The sequence below is a fragment of the Lampris incognitus genome, chromosome 12 (genome assembly GCF_029633865.1).
Source record: "Lampris incognitus isolate fLamInc1 chromosome 12, fLamInc1.hap2, whole genome shotgun sequence".
Taxonomy (NCBI): Eukaryota; Metazoa; Chordata; class Actinopteri; order Lampriformes; family Lampridae; genus Lampris; species Lampris incognitus.
Window position 1 is genome coordinate 35,025,658 of NC_079222.1, and position 15,803 is coordinate 35,041,460.

Consider the following 15,803-nt stretch of genomic DNA (forward strand, 5'->3'; position numbering starts at 1 on the left):
CGGGAGAAATTAGCTCATCCAACAATTAAACAGTTTTTTTATGTTCCCTGCTCACTTAGTCCTTCAGTCAATTACATCAATAAACTTCCATCTCTTGAATTGTCCTTTGCAAGGTCAGACACCACGAGTTAATATCAGATGCCATCACAAGTTAGTGTTAACTATAAATGAAAAAAAAAATATTTATGACTAGTGGTGCCCAACAAATGGCTGTGCAGTTCAGGCAGAACTCTTTCCTTGCAGAGATCCACCTTATCCAGGCTGTCATCCACATCAGCCCCGGTCCTCTGGAAAAACTTCCTGGCAGGAAGTTGCAGTGCATAATTTATGGTCATGAAGTCAGCTTCGGCCTTACTGCCGCTGTTGAAAAGAAATATATAGCAGTCATTTCATCCCCTCCTGTAAAACACAAAATGTCATCCTCTATCTTTTGGTGTTCACATTTACATTTATTTGCCTGTGTCGCTCGTGTTCAACCTCTGTTATTGTTTTGTTTTTTTTTATCCCATAGGTGGAGCTATTGAGGTAAAGCACCATAAATTCTTCCACAACTTGGATTGGAACAGCCTACTAAGACAAAAATCAGAGTTTATTCCCCAGCTTGAGTCTGAGGATGACACCAGCTACTTTGACAGTGAGTCATCTAATAAAAAAAGACTCGGGGCATGATTTAATATTTATTTTTGAAATCACGAAGACGTTTCTGATGTTTCTGATGCTGAAATTTTTTTGTAATATTTTACACTATTCATTTGATTGAGGCTTTCAAGAAATATTGCTGCATTTTAGCAATGACTGACAAAGTAAGTCTCCTAAATGAAACTTTATTCTCAGCTCGCTCTGAGAGATACCATCATCTTGACACTGAAGAGGAGGATACAAATGATGAAGACTTTAATATGGAGCTGCGGCAGTTCTCCTCCTGTTCTCACAGATTCTCTAAGGTGAGTCTGTAGACTTCTCTCTCAAATTTATCCACCCTCAAACTAAAATAAATACTCTCATAACTACCAAACACTTGTTAGTAATGTAAATGTGTTTATGTCATAACCTCTCCTCGTCCATTTCTCATGGGAAAGCAAATTTTTTCAATAAATATTTCATATAAAAGTGTATGTATAAGAAAGGTGGTTTCACGCTTTCTCTCACCAACCCCCTGCAGTATGTGGTGTGGATCTAGACTTTGCATACATTTTCTGCTTGCAAATCAGATTTTCTTCTTTTTTTTTTTTTTGGTAATCTGGGGCACAGTCACAGAGAGGACTGTGGAAGGACAGATGGTGGTGGATTTTGCGAAAAGGATGGAAATGGATGTGGCAAATACATAATTCAAGAAGAGGGAGGAACACAGGGTGCTGTATAAGAGTGGCGGAAGGTGCACACAGGTGGACTATGTCTTATGCAGGAGGTGTGATCTGAAAGGGATTGGAGACTGCAAAGTGGTGACAGGGGAGAACGTAGCTAGGCAGCATCGGATAGCGGTCTGTAGGATGACTGGAGATAAAGAAGAGGAAGAGAGTGAAGGCAGAGCCGAAGATCAAATGGTGGAAGTTGAAGAAGGAAGACTGTTGTGTGGAGTTCAGGGAGGAGTTAAGATAGGCACTGGGTGGTAGTGAAGAGTTGCCGGATGGCTGGGCAACCACTGCAGAAATAGTGAGGGAGACAGCTAGGAAGGTACTTGGTGTGTCATCAGGACAGAGGAAGGAAGACAAGGAGACTTGGTGGTGGAATGAGGAAGTACAGCAGAGTATACAGAGGAAGAGGTTAGCAAAGAAGAAGTGGGATAGTCAGCGAGTTGAAGAAAGTAGACAGGAGTACAAGGAGATGAGGTGTAAGGCAAAGAGAGAGGTGGCAAAGGAAGGGAAAAGGTGTATGGTGAGTTGTATGAGAGGTCAGACACTAAAGAAGGAGAACAGGAATTGTACCGATTGGCTAGACAGAGGGACTGAGCTGGGAAGGATGTGCCGCAGGTTAGGGTGATGAAGGATAGAGATGGAAATGTGCTGACAAGCGAGGAGAGTGTGTTGAGAAGGTGGAAGGAGTATGTTTAGGGGCTGATGAATGAAGAAAATAAAAGAGAGTGGATTGGATGATGTGGGGATAGTGAATCAGGAAGTGCAGTGGATTAGCAAGGAGGAAGTGAGGGCAGCTATGAAGAGGATGAAGAGTGGAAAGGCAGCTGGTCCTGATGACATACCTGTGGAGGCATGGAGATGTTTAGGAGAGATGGCAGTGGGGTTTTTAACTAGATTGTTTAACACAATCTTGGAAAGTGAGAGGATGCCTGAGGAGTGGAGAAGAAGCATACTGGTACCGATTTTCAAGAACAAGGGCGATATGCAGAACTGTAGCAACTACAGAGGTATAAAGTTGATCAGCCACAGCAGGAAGATATGGGAAAGAGTAACAGAAGCTAGGTTAAGAGGAGAGGTGACGATCAGTGAGCAGCAGTATGGTTTCATGCCATGAAAGAGCACCACAGATGTGATGTTTGCTTTGAGAATGGTGATGGAGAAGTATAGAGAAGGTCAGAAGGAGTTATACTGTGTCTTTGTAGATTTAGAGAAAGCATACGACAGGGTGCCAAGAGAGGAGGTTTGATATTGTATGAGGAAGTCGGGAGTTGCAGAGAAGTATGTAGGAGTGGTGCAGGATATGAATGAGGGAAGTGTGTCAGTGGTGAGGTGTGTGGTAGGAATGACAGATGGGTTCAAGGTGGAGGTGGGATTACATCAAGGATCGGCTCTGAGCCCTTTCTTGTTTGTAATGGTGATGGACAGGTTGACGGACAAGATCAGGCAGGAGTCTCCGTGGACTATGATGTTTATGGATGACATTGTGATCTATAGCGAGAGTAGGGTGCAGGTTGAGGAGAGCCTGGAGAGGTGGAGGTATGCGCTGGAGAGAAGAGGAATTAAAGTCAGTAGGAGCAAGACGGAATACCTACGCATGAATGAGAGGGGGGACAGTGGAATAGCGAGGATGCAAGGAGTAGAGATGACGAAGGTGGATGAGTTTGAGGCCATGGATGACTTAGGGTCAACTGTTCAAAGGAACAGGGAGTGTGGAAGAGAGGTGAAGAAGAGAGTGCAGGCAAAGAAGAGAGTCAGGAGTGATTTGCGACAGAAGGGTACCGGCAAGAGTTAAAGGGAAGGTTTACAAGATGGTTGTGAGACCAGCTGTGTTGTATGGTTTGGAGACAGTGGTACTGATGAAAAGACAGGAGGTGGAGCTGGAGGTGGCAGAGTTGAAGATGCTAAGAGGAGGTTTATGGATGTGGTGAGGGAGGACATGCATGTAGTTGGTGTGAAAGAGGAAGATGCAGAGGACAGGAAGAGATGGAAACGGATGCTCGGCTCTGGCGACCCCTAACGGGAGCAGCCGAAAGCAGAAGAAGAAGCAGAATCTGGAGCACAGTACACAATCACACAACCTCAAAAGGACTGTTGTGCTGCATTGCAGTATGCTCGTGTCTCACGCCACAACAAAGCAATACAGAACATAAAAAAGCACAGAATACCCCAGCGAGTGTCGAGGTGCATCGGGCCTTTCCTCGACTGCTCTAAATTCCCTTCCTTGTGTACCTTTCCAAGGTCTCCAGAGGCCCATTAGACGATGCATTTTTTTATTATGCAGTTTCAACATAACCTTTAATAATGGGAAATTATAGTCTACAGAGCTACGGTCAAAAACCAAACTGTTTTTAGTTAATATGTGTCTTAATGTAGATTTTGTATCTTTTGTGTACATTTAGAGATATTTGCTTTTTTCACAAGGCTGCACCTTTGTCTGTCCAAAAGTTTACTTGCGCTAATGGTTTTCAAGCAGGAAAGGTATGTGGTACATCTGTTAAAGTGCACCCTGGTGTCTGTGTGATAACTAGGTTTACAGCAGCCTGGATCTGTCCCGTGGCCAGCTGGAGGAGAAAGGGGAGACGGAGGAGAAGAAGAGCGAGAGCCCACTAACTGTAGACTCTCTCAGTTGGACACCAGACCTTGCTGAAATGTATGTGCCATCCTACCCTGTTATTATGATGATAATGATGATGATGATGATGATGATGATGATACTGGATTAAGCATTACATGATAAAGATGAAGTTTAGTGAGCAACATTTTTTGGACTTGGAAAAAAACCAGTAGGCTTGCATCTGTTTCTGTCCTCACTACGTAAAAGTATGATTACAGGGGGCATCCGGGTAGCGTGGTGGTCTGTTCCATTTCCTACCAACATGGGGACCGCTAGTTCGAACCCCTGTGTTACCTCCGGCTTGGTCGGACACAATTGACCGTGTCTGCGGGTGAGACGTTGGAGGTGGACATGCGTCCTGGTCGCTGCACTAGCGCCTCCTCTGGTCGGTCGGGTGCCTTTTCAGGGGGGAGGGGGGACTGGGGGGAATAGCATGATCCTCCCACGCGCTACATACCCCTGGCGAAATGCCTCACTGTCAGGTGAAAAGAAGCGGCTGGAGACTCCACATGTATCGGAGGAGACGTGGTAGTCTGCAGCCCCCGGCAGAGGAGGTGGAGCAGCAACCGGGACGGCTCAAAAGAGTGGGGTAATTGGCCAAGTACAAGTGGGGTGAAAAAAAGGAATATTGAGTGAGTACTTGGATTGGGCAGATTTGTTAAGTATAGACAGAACCTCTGTGAGTACTGTCAAATTGATCATAAGAAGCTAGAGAGCACACAGCAAATACTTCCGGGACATAATCCTTTTTTTGAAATGTCTCTGACAGGATCATAAAACTGACAGACTCGACCCACTACATATCGAACACTTTTGTGTTTAAATTACAGTTGATAAATACAAACATATAGGTATATGATACACTTGTGCCACAATGACCTCAGATCCTGTTTAAACAGAACTATTCTCAGTGCTGCGGCACAGTGGTTAGCGCGGTCGCCTCACAGCAAGAAGGTCCTGGATTCGAATCCCAGGGGTTGTCCAACCTTGGGGGTCGTCCCGGGTCATCCTCTGTGTGGAGTTTGCATGTTCTGCCCGTGTCAGCGTGGGTTTCCTCCCGCAGTCCAAAGACATGTAGGTCAGGTGAATCGGCCGTACTAAATTGTCCCTAGGTGTGAATGTGTGTGTGTGTGTGGACCCTGTGATGGACTGGCGGCCTGTCCAGGGCGTCTCCATGCCTGCTGGGATAGGCTCCAGCATAATGGATGGATGGGTGGATAGTCTCAGTGCTGTCCTCCGCTGAATTCATTTTCTCTTATCTTCCTGCCAGGCCTTCCCTGTCCCACTCCACAGACACAGAGAGTGTGAACCAAGGCCCTTGTCCCGGCTCCAGCATCTTACCCAAGTTTGCCATCTCAGCTGAGAATGAGGGCAGTGAGTCCGCCGGCCTTGGAGACCCAAGCAAGGCCTCTTTCTCCATCGGAGAGCTGCCCCAGGATGAGCCTGATGTCACCACTCCTGGCAGCACCCACAGTGGAGCCACATTATCTGGTACCAAATCCTAGGACCTAGACGTTAGATAGAAGTATGCTTGATGCTGATCAAATAATTTGTTTAAGCCCACTGGAATACTGAAATAAAATCCTGTAGCGTAAAACAGCAGCTGTTTGCATTCTAACGTGGCCCAGTGGTTAGCGCTGTCGCCTCACAGCGAGAAGGTCCTGGGTTCGAACCCCGGGATTGTCCAACCTTGGGGGGGGGGTCGTCCCAGGTCGTCCTCTGTGTTGAGTTTGCATGTTCTCCCCGTGTCTGCGGTGGGTTTTTTCCGGGTGCTCCGGGTTCCCCCACCATCAAAAGAAACATGCATGTTAGGGTTTATACTCCTGTCTGTGCCCCTGAGCAAGGCAGTGGGGAAAGAACTGGACCTGGTCCCCAGGTGCAGCATGAAGCCAAGCAGCCCACTGCTCCTATCTACACAGATCACAGCTAGGATAGGTTAATCTGCAGTAAATGAATTTCCCCAAGGGGATTAATAAAGGAAACTTAATTAATTTAATAATAATTTACTACCTGCTGAATAGGGAACATTAACCTGAAATTGCTTCAACAATTTATACACATCTCATTATGCATATCTTTTGTGATGGTTAGGGAGTTTTTCAGAGCATTTGGACCAGCTGACTTCCAGAGGTGATGGTGCAGAGAGCCCAGACAGTACCAGTCAAACCTTTGGGGACCAGGGGGACCAACACACCACCCTGAGGCCCGAGGGTCAACGGGAGAAACTGAGAGCTGTGGCTAAAGTCCCGAAGTCTGTCTCAGCCAGTGCCCTTTCCCTTATGATCCCCAATGGTAAGGGACAGAACACACACACACACACACACACACACACACACACACACACACACACACACACACATACACACACACACACACGTGCAAACAGCCATCATCTCATATGTATGCAAATCTGAGCTTGAGGAATTTGTTAAAAGTTAGAAAATGGTGGGGGGGCATCCAGTTAGCATGGTGGTCTATTCCGTTGCCTCCCAACACAGGGATATCCGGTTCGAATCCCCGCGTTACCTCCAGCTTGTTCGGGCGCCCCTACAGACGCAATTGGCCGTGTCTGGGGGTGGGAAGCCGGATGTGGGTGTGTGTCCTGGTCGCTGCACTAGCGCCTCCTCTGGTCGGTCGGGGTGCCTGTTCGGGGGGAGGGGGAACTGGGAGGAATAGCGTGATCCTCCCACGCGCTACGTCCCCCTGGTGAAACTCCTCACTGTCAGGTGAAAAGAAGCAGCTGGCGACTCCACATGTATGGGAGGAGGCATGTGGTAGTCTGCAGCCCTCCCCGGATCAGTAAAGGGGGTGGAGCAGCGACGGGAACAGCTCAGAAGAGAGGGGTAATTGGGGAGAAAAGGGGGGGGGGCAGAAACATGAGGGCCGCTTTTGTCCCTAGATTGCAATAAAACAAAATTAAATGATTGATAGATGGATGGATGGATGGATGGATGGATGGATGGATAGATAGATAGATAGATAGATAGATAGATAGATAGATAGATAGATAGATAGATAGATAGATAGATAGATAGATAGATAGATAGATAGATAGATAGATAGATAGATGGATGGATGGATGGATGGATGGATAGATAGATAGGTAGAACTGTGTACTCTTCCATAACTAATTCTTATTCAATCAAATTACAATATAGATTAGCTATAGACAACCATGACTGATATATACATCTAGTTTTTTTGTAAATGTATTTATGTTTACATTTTGATCTATTTTGCTGTTTGTCTATGTACGTTTACATTTTTTTATAGGTAATTTAGTTCTATTCTGTACAATCTGTCTTTTTGCCTTTTTGGGGGGGGAGGTATAAAAATGGACACCATGCAAAATGTTGTATTTTGGTATTTCACGTTGAAGGTGTTACACAGCTGGTATGTTGTTGAAGAAAAGGAAAAGGAAATGTAAAAGAAAAAGAAAAAAGGGGACACTTAATGGTTTCTGACAGTCATTTCTGACGGGTGATATATACTTAGTCCATCTTGGCCAAATATCTCAGAGTTTCTCTCTTGTAGTCTTCATGGGTAAGCCCTCTCCGTGACAAACCAACTCGTTTTATGGAGAGGCTGCAAGCAGGTCGCCGGTATCAAAATCTGCAAGCACATGGCTGTCATGTCTTGTCTTCCAGATGTCTTAGGGGTGTCTCCGCTCGCCAGCCCCCTGTCGCCTTACTCCCTTTCCTCGAACCCCTCCTCGAGAGACTCCTCTCCTAGCCGAGACTCCTCCTTCTGTGGCACCAACCTGCGGCAGCCCACGATCATCCACAGCTCCGGGAAGAAGTTCGGCTTTACGCTGAGGGCCATCCGGGTATATTCCTGCGACGGTGACATTTACACTGTGTACCATATGGTCTGGGTAAGGATCGCACTAGTCTTTTTTACATAACTAGTTGTATGTAATGGCCAAGCACAAAGGTCATCTGACTTCACTGTCTGTTTGTCAGAATGTGGAGGACGGTGGCCCTGCCCAAAAAGCTGGACTGAAAGCTGGAGACCTCATCACTCATGTGAACGGGGAGCCGGTCCATGGTTTGGTCCATACTGAAGTAGTGGAGCTCCTGCTGAAAGTAAATATTATCTTGCCATTAATCTAGGTCTATTTACAGAAACGATACAAGTAAATTTCATAAAAACATGGTCTGGGTGGTGTGACTCCACGTGTATCGGAGGAGGCATGTGGTAGTCTGCAGCCCTCCCCGGATCGGCAGAGGGGGTGGAGCAGAGATTGGGACGGCTCAGAAGAGTGGGGTAATTGGCTGGATACAATTGGGGAGAAAAGAGGGGGGGGGCTAGGATCCAAAAACCCCCAAAAAAACCAAATAACATGGTCTTATAGGGAAAATGCTTGCCTTTAAAGAAAATTGGATTAGAGCAGTTGTACAAATACATTCTTTTAATAATCACTGCCTCCCTTTTTGGGGGGCTTTTTTCCTTAGAGCGGTAGTAAAGTGGCCATCTCTACAACCCCCTTTGAAAACACCTCCATAAAAACCGGTCCTGCCAGGAGGAATAGCTACAGAAGCAAGATGGTCAGATGTACCAAGAAGCCCAAGAAGGATAAGGTTCCAGAGAGGTGAGTTTTTGTCATAGGACGATGAGGTTGTGTTTCTTAAAGAGTGTGCGTGAGGTATTGATACGGCTTCTGTGGTCTTCAGCGTACAGACATCCTGACATAATATACAAGATTTTTCTGTTTGGACCAAAGTAGTTTGCTGCCAGAAGTATGTTAGAATATAGTAATACTGAGGGCGTCCGTGTACCGTGGCGGTCTATTCCGTTGCCTACCAACATGGGATCGCCGGTTCGAACTACCTCCGGCTTCATCGGGCATCCCTACAGACACAATTGGCCATGTCTGCAGGTGGTAAGCCGGATGTGGGTATGTGTCCTGGTCACTGCAATTGCGCCTCCTCTGGTCAGCCAGGGCGCCTGTTCGGGGGGGGACTGGGGGGGAATGGCGTGATCCTCCCATGCGCTACATCCCCCTGGTGAAACTCCTCACTGTCAGGTGAAGAGAAGTGACTGGTGACTCCACACGTATCGGAGGAGGCATGTGGTAGTCTGCAGCCCTCCCAGGATCGGCCAAGGGTGGGGGGGGGGGGGTGACAATCTTTGAGAAAAGCAAACTGCTATGAAACACTACCTCCCACCTAAATGTTCAACAACCAGCATAACATTGTTAAACTATATTTATTGTCTGTGTCTATAAAACCACTTTTAGACATGCAGTCAAAATTTCAAATACCAGAGCATATTATTAATATTAACTTAATAGAACCCTTTCTATTTTTTGGATTTGTCACTGGTCTGATGTGGACTGTATCTTTCGAGCATGTGCGGTATTGCTAATAACATAGTATTGTTTCATGTATTGTTTGAGATCTTTGCAAATGCGCTTATAAAAGTGTATTGATGTTTCTCTCCCTTCTCTTTCCTAGGCGGCGCTCGCTTTTTAGGCGTTTTGCCATGCAGCCTTCCCCTCTCCTGCACACCAGCCGTAGTTTCACCTCTCTGAACCACTCGCTTTCATCTGGTGAGAGTCTCCCAGGCTCCCCCACCCACAGCCTGTCCCCTCGCTCCCCTACTGCAGCCTTTCGCCCCACACCAGAATTAAACCAGTCAGGTGGAGATAATATCTTATTTTGATGATTGCCTAAAAGTGTTGTCCATCAAATTAACAGTATCTTCTTTACAGTGTCTTTATCTTCTCTATGTGTTTTTATCTTCTCTAGTTAGATTATTGACATCCCTTTTGTGAATTGCAGGTGGCAACTCCTCGCAGAGTAGCTCTCCAAGCTCCAGCGCCCCCAACTCCCCAGCAGGATCAGGCCACATCCGTCCAAGCAGCCTCCATGGCCTCGGCCCCAAGCTGACAGGACAAAGGCTCCGTCAAGGGCGCCGCAAGTCAGCTGGTAACATACCGGTCTCTCCTCTGGCCCGGACACCGTCTCCTACACCACAACCAACATCTCCTCAGCGCTCACCTTCCCCACTCCATGGTGGACACCCTGTCACAATCACTAAGACAACCCAGGCCTTTCCAGCCAAGATGCACTCCCCATCTACAATCGTCCACCATATTGCATGCCCAAAAAGTGCTGAACCTCCCCGCTCACCCCTCTTGAAACGTGTCCAATCTGAAGAGAAACTGTCTCCCTCCTATACGGGGGATAAGAAGCACCTGTGTCCCAGGAAACATAGCCTGGAGGTGACCCAAGAGGAGGCACTGGGTGAGGAGCTGAAGTCTGGGCAGAAGGATAATCCCAATTTGCAGAGTGTGGAGGAGACCCTGTCTGAGCCACTGACCATAACCCGTGTTCGTCCTGCTGAGCAAGGATGCTTGAAGAGGCCAGTCACTCGAAAGGTAGCCCGACAGGAGTCCGTGGAGGAGCTTGACAAGGAAAAGCTGAAGACTAAGGTGGTGGTAAAGAGTCAAGACTGGTCAGAGAGGAGGGAATCACTACAAAAGCAAGATGCCCTGCGTGAGTCTGACTTTTCGACCCTATACGGTGAAGACAGAGACAAAGGCTTTCTGGTTTGGGGTCAAAGCAAACCTCAGAGTAGCCTAGAGGTCAAAGCTTCCAGTGGCACCCTTAAAGATGTGCTTTATAAGAAACTCAACACACGTGTCTGTGAGAGCATCCCCGAGCCGCCTGGCACCAGCAGTTTTGATAGTGAGGGGGGACTCCGGTCACCTTTGTGTTCTGTTCACCCAGACTGGCAACTTTCCAGACAGAGTCGGGAGTCTATAAAGCCAGACAGACTGGACTTTAAAGCTCCAAACATAGAGTTTAATAGAAAGAGGTTATCATTTGAAGAACGGGATGATAGCATATGTAGGTTGTCTCCCAGCATTCATGACAGCATCCACTTTTGCACCACCAGGTCCAAAAGCCTCCAGTTGGACTCAACCATATCCCATGACCACATGAAAGGAGGCATGGGCAATGTTCATTCAAACCCTGAAGGCCTGGTTCCCAAACACTTCTGTAGTAGGGGGGAAAGTGCAGTGGAAAAGCTCCAGCTGATTTCTTCAACAGAGTCTCCACTCCGTAAGACTTCCTCTGAATATAAACTGGAGGGGCGCCTCGTTTCTTCCCTCAAACCTTTGGAGGGCACCCTGGACATTGGCCTGCTCTCAGGCCCAAGGGTGTCCAAAACAGACACCTGCCTGTCTAAAATGGTGGACAACCAAAGTGACAGTATTTCTACGGGGCCTCCACTGTGGCTCCAGAGCCCCACTGAAAAACAAATATCGAGCCCCCAGCTCAAACCTACAGAAAAATTAAAGAGTCCTCTTGTTAGTGCACCAAGCCCTGGACCTCTTTCAACTCTTACTGGTATAATTACCTTCAAAGAGCAGTCAGGTCATTCAGCAGCAGAATTGAAAGGCAGTGCCGGTGGTGAGAAACCACAAGACAGACACAGTGAACCACTGAAGACACCTTCCTCAAAAGTGGAGGCCCCAGCCTTTAGTGGTAAACAAGAGAGTCGGACTAATATGAAGTCAAATCCATTAGCTCATGAACATAGAAGTTGCCGACACACCTCCCACTTCTCCTCTTCTGGAAAAACACCCTCCATACGAGAGGTCAGCAATGAAGATCAAGAGGATGAAATGGAACAGCAGGATGCAACACCATTCACTACGTCGCAAAGTGCTAACAGTTCAAAGATAGCCAATTCTTTGACAGCGGATAAGCTAAAACCAGGCACAATAATTGCTCCTGCTATGGCACAAGCAGAAATCCATACCACAATTACCAATGAACAGATAACAGTCTCTCCAAAACATAGTAGAGAGTCTGAATTAAAAACAACTCGTCTTCAGAGCCATGTGAAACCAGTCACTGCAGAGGGCTCGAACCTGACCACTGTTTCTCAAGGTAACACACCAAGTAACACTGTATCTGTACACTACATCTTGGAAGACATTCATCACCTTTCAAAGCAGCAATTGCTACTCCAACCCCCTTCTTTAGTTGGTAAACCCCAAGTCTCTGTGGAAGCAGCGGCTCCTGGTTATCCACATGAAGACAAAACCTGCAGTTCAAACTCAGAGGTTCAGCTGTGCACTGTAACACCGATCAGCAAAGACAAATTACAACCCACTGTACCAGCTGTGAAAGACTCGATGGGTACAAGTGGCCCAAGTTACAAGAGGGAAACCAGTCCATGTGTAAATGTAATTAATGAGTCTAAAAAGGGAGAGGCACACCAGAAAATGGAACAAAAAGATGTTTTGAAAGAAACAGTGGACACCACAATAATGAAGTTCACCGAAATGACATTGAGTTCATATCAAAAGATGGATGGACCTGCCCCTTGTGATGCACTAGTAAATAATAATGTATTGAAACAAATCAGAGATCCCCCTATGCCACCAAAGACTGAAAATACCAACAATGTAAGTACTCGTGAGTCTGGGCACATGCCATCAAGGAACTTTGCAGTTGAAAAAGAGCCTAATGCACCTCAGACAGAGCATCCTATTTTCAGAAAGCAAGAAGGTGATGTCAGTCTAGTAAAGACTAGTGTGGTCTCTGCAGTGAAGGCCACAAATTCACATTCAGCAGTTGCAAATGAAATGGTTTTAAGTCCTAGAAGCAAATCAAGACCTGACCCAAAACCTATATCAAACACCATTGGGAAGACAGATGGTGAGATTAAAACACAGGAAGAAAAATCTCTTAGCCCGACTCCACTACTCCCAGTAGTTAAGGGAAGTCTTGATTCAAGACCAAAAGTTATTTGCAAGTCAAGATCTGACCCAAAACCTATATCAAACACCATTGGGAAGACAGACAGCGAGATTAAAACACAAGAAGATAAATCTCTTAGCCCGACTCCGCTTCTCCCAGTAGTTAAGGGATGTCTTGATTCAAGAGCAAAAGATATTTGCAAATCAAGACCTGACCCAAAACCTATATCAAACACCATTGGAAAGACAGACAGCGAGATTAAAACACAAGAAGATAAATCTCTTAGCCCGACTCCGCTTCTCCCAGTAGTTAAGGGAAGTCTTGATTCAAGAGCAAAAGATATTTGCAAATCAAGACCTGACCCAAAACCTATATCAAACCCCATTGGAAAGACAGACGGTGAGATTAAAACACAGGAAGATAAGTCTCTTAGCCCGACTCCGCTTCTCCCAGTAGTTAAGGGAAGTCTTGATTCAAAAGCAAAAGATATTTGCAAATCAAGACCTGACCCAAAACCTATATCAAACACCATTGGAAAGACAGACTGCGAGATTAAAACACAGGAAGATAAATCTCTTAGCACAACGCCGCTTCTCCCAGTAGTTAAGGGAAGTCTTGATTCAATAGCAAAAGATATTTGCAAATCAAGACCTGACCCAAAACCTATATCAAACACCATTGGAAAGACAGACTGCGAGATTAAAACACAGGAAGATAAATCTCTTAGCACAACGCCGCTTCTCCCAGTAGTTAAGGGAAGTCTTGATTCAATAGCAAAAGATATTTGCAAATCAAGACCTGACCCAAAACCTATATCAAACACCATTGGGAAGACAGACGATGAGATTAAAACACAGGAAGATAAATCTCTTAGCACGACTCCGCTTCTCCCAGTAGTTAAGGGAAGTCTTGATTCAAGAGCGAAAGATATTTCTAAAGATTCTGTACTCTCAATTTCACCCATACAAGTCATCTGTGACTCTAAAATACAAGAAACCTTGCAGCAATCATGTGGATCTAGCTCAGTCTTAAAACAGAATGAGTCTGTGAAACAGACACCTTCAGCCCCTCACTCCAGACAAAATACTGATATTAAGCAAAAAGAACCTTCAGCCAAAAATGTTGCTGTAAACTCAGCTAATGTAAAAAAAGAAAACGTGGATGTAAAACAAAACGCCCCCTCTTCCAAAAGTTTAACTTCACCCTCAATCTTGAAGCCTCCTGGAACTCCATCCCCAGTTGGAAAACAAAGCCTTGATGCTAAACACAAAGACCCTTCATCAAGAACCCCGATATCAGCCGTGAAAGGCTCTTTTGACTCCAAACCAAAAAATTCTCCATCAGCTCTTACTGCAGCTCGTCAGCAGACACATCAGCTCCAGAATGATCCAGTTCCTCGATCAGATGTTCCTTCCCAGTCTGATCCCTCAGCAGTGCGTTCAGTTCCAGCAGTGAAAAGAGAAGCACATCCACCAAACAGTGGAGCATCCTCAGGCAAGCTCTGCAGCAACACAGCTCAAGAGCCTATATTAAGGGCATCAAAGGAAGGCTCTAGGTGTGAGGGACTGAAGGACATTCACCATGGTGGAGTTGATGTTCCTGGTTCCAGACATGGTACACATGATTCCAGAGCCATAGCCTCTGACAAACATGTGCCATCCAGCCGTAAGGACCAGGTGGAGAGGAAGAAGAAAGAATCTGCTCAAGAAGCTACATCTGCACAAAGGAACATAAAACGAGAACCACCAAGAGCTGTCGCTTCATCATTTAAAGATGGTGCGGGGTCAGACAAAGACACTGGTCGGTGCAAGCAAATGAAAGAGTCGCCACGTAGTTCAACTATCAAAAAGTGACAAGGCAATTTATAATGACAGTTATCCATATTGCTTTAGAGATTTTGAATTTAAGAAAATGTTTTGTGCAAGCATCATCATGCCTTGTTATTTTTGATTGAGGACCGGGGAAGCTGTTAGTGTTTGTTACAGTGAAAGAAATGAGTGCGTTTGTGTGGGTGCGTGCGTGCGTGTGAATACGTGCATTCAATAACATTACTTATGGCAGCACTCTAAATGTTTATAGCACTGAATGTAAACGATGATTTGCAGATTACTTTCTGTGATTCTACAATTCTGAGTTTGAATTTTGTATTGTTTAGTGAATATCTGGCAGTTCATTTCCTTTGAAATAGAAAATATTGTGCAATAAGCATGTCAGGGAGGATAGGGAAGAGCCTCATGAATACTGTGCTGTACTGTATAGTCAGTGCCATAACTGAGTTTGAATTGCACTCTACTTTAGGCCTGTAGCTCCTGTTGTATCTAATGCAGTAAACTAAACTATTCTGATTGACTGTTTAATACTGGTCAAATTGCTAGCTTAAAATGTACTAGCATTCTCAACAAATGCAGTGGTAAACTATCTGTTTCTGTTCAGGGTAATCCGTCGACTCCGCGTTTTGTTTTGTTTTGGGTAGTGGTACACAGAGGAAACGCACTACATCCTGTGCTTCTCACCTAGAGTTTTAAAAATACAGAATCACCTCGCGGTTCTTGAAGACCTGTCATGGTGAAGGGGCCTTAGAATTACGGGAAATCAAACTTGCTGTTCTTAGCAGGTTCGTTGTTATTCACATTCCTCTCATCTACATTTGTACATTTATAAGACTTTGTTTTTTTATGCACTATGTTGTAGATATGAGGATACTGTAAAAAATGGGATACACGAGTGTTGTTTGTATTATATGTATATATTTTGCATTGTTTTTATTCTCAGTGACATCACAGAGTTGTGTTCCGCTTGTGGTCTAACGTAAGCTAGCGTGGTGTATTTCTTGTTAAAAAAGGTATCCTCTCTTTGTGACGTCAACATGTTTTTACATGTCCAAATTTTACTTGAAGAGAGGGAAATAAGGCATGAGGGGGCAACCGGGCTTTTTCTAAAGATGTAGCATTGTGTAACAGTGTAACGACCCCGGACGTGTAGACTCGCTAGCCCTTGGCTAGGGGGTAGGTAGCCAGGAATCAAACCTGGGTTCTCCGCACTGTGGGCGACTGCACTAACCAGTCAACTGTGTAATGACCGCGGATGTGTAGACTCGCTAGCCCTTGGCTAGGG

The 15,803-nt window shown here is 45.7% G+C and overlaps 1 protein-coding gene across 1 annotated transcript in view; it reads left to right on the forward strand.

The window, feature by feature from the left end:
- The window catches only part of mast4 (microtubule associated serine/threonine kinase family member 4), a 120,401-nt gene that overhangs the window by 85,975 nt on the left and 18,623 nt on the right, over positions 1–15,803 (forward strand). Inside the window, exons 19-28 of the mRNA XM_056290472.1 lie at positions 512–634; positions 835–944; positions 3,884–4,005; positions 5,240–5,460; positions 6,061–6,261; positions 7,626–7,843; positions 7,932–8,054; positions 8,424–8,560; positions 9,426–9,610; positions 9,753–11,465. Of these exons, the coding sequence (XP_056146447.1) occupies positions 512–634; positions 835–944; positions 3,884–4,005; positions 5,240–5,460; positions 6,061–6,261; positions 7,626–7,843; positions 7,932–8,054; positions 8,424–8,560; positions 9,426–9,610; positions 9,753–11,465 (3,153 nt within the window). The remainder of the gene's footprint in view (positions 1–511; positions 635–834; positions 945–3,883; positions 4,006–5,239; positions 5,461–6,060; positions 6,262–7,625; positions 7,844–7,931; positions 8,055–8,423; positions 8,561–9,425; positions 9,611–9,752; positions 11,466–15,803) is intronic.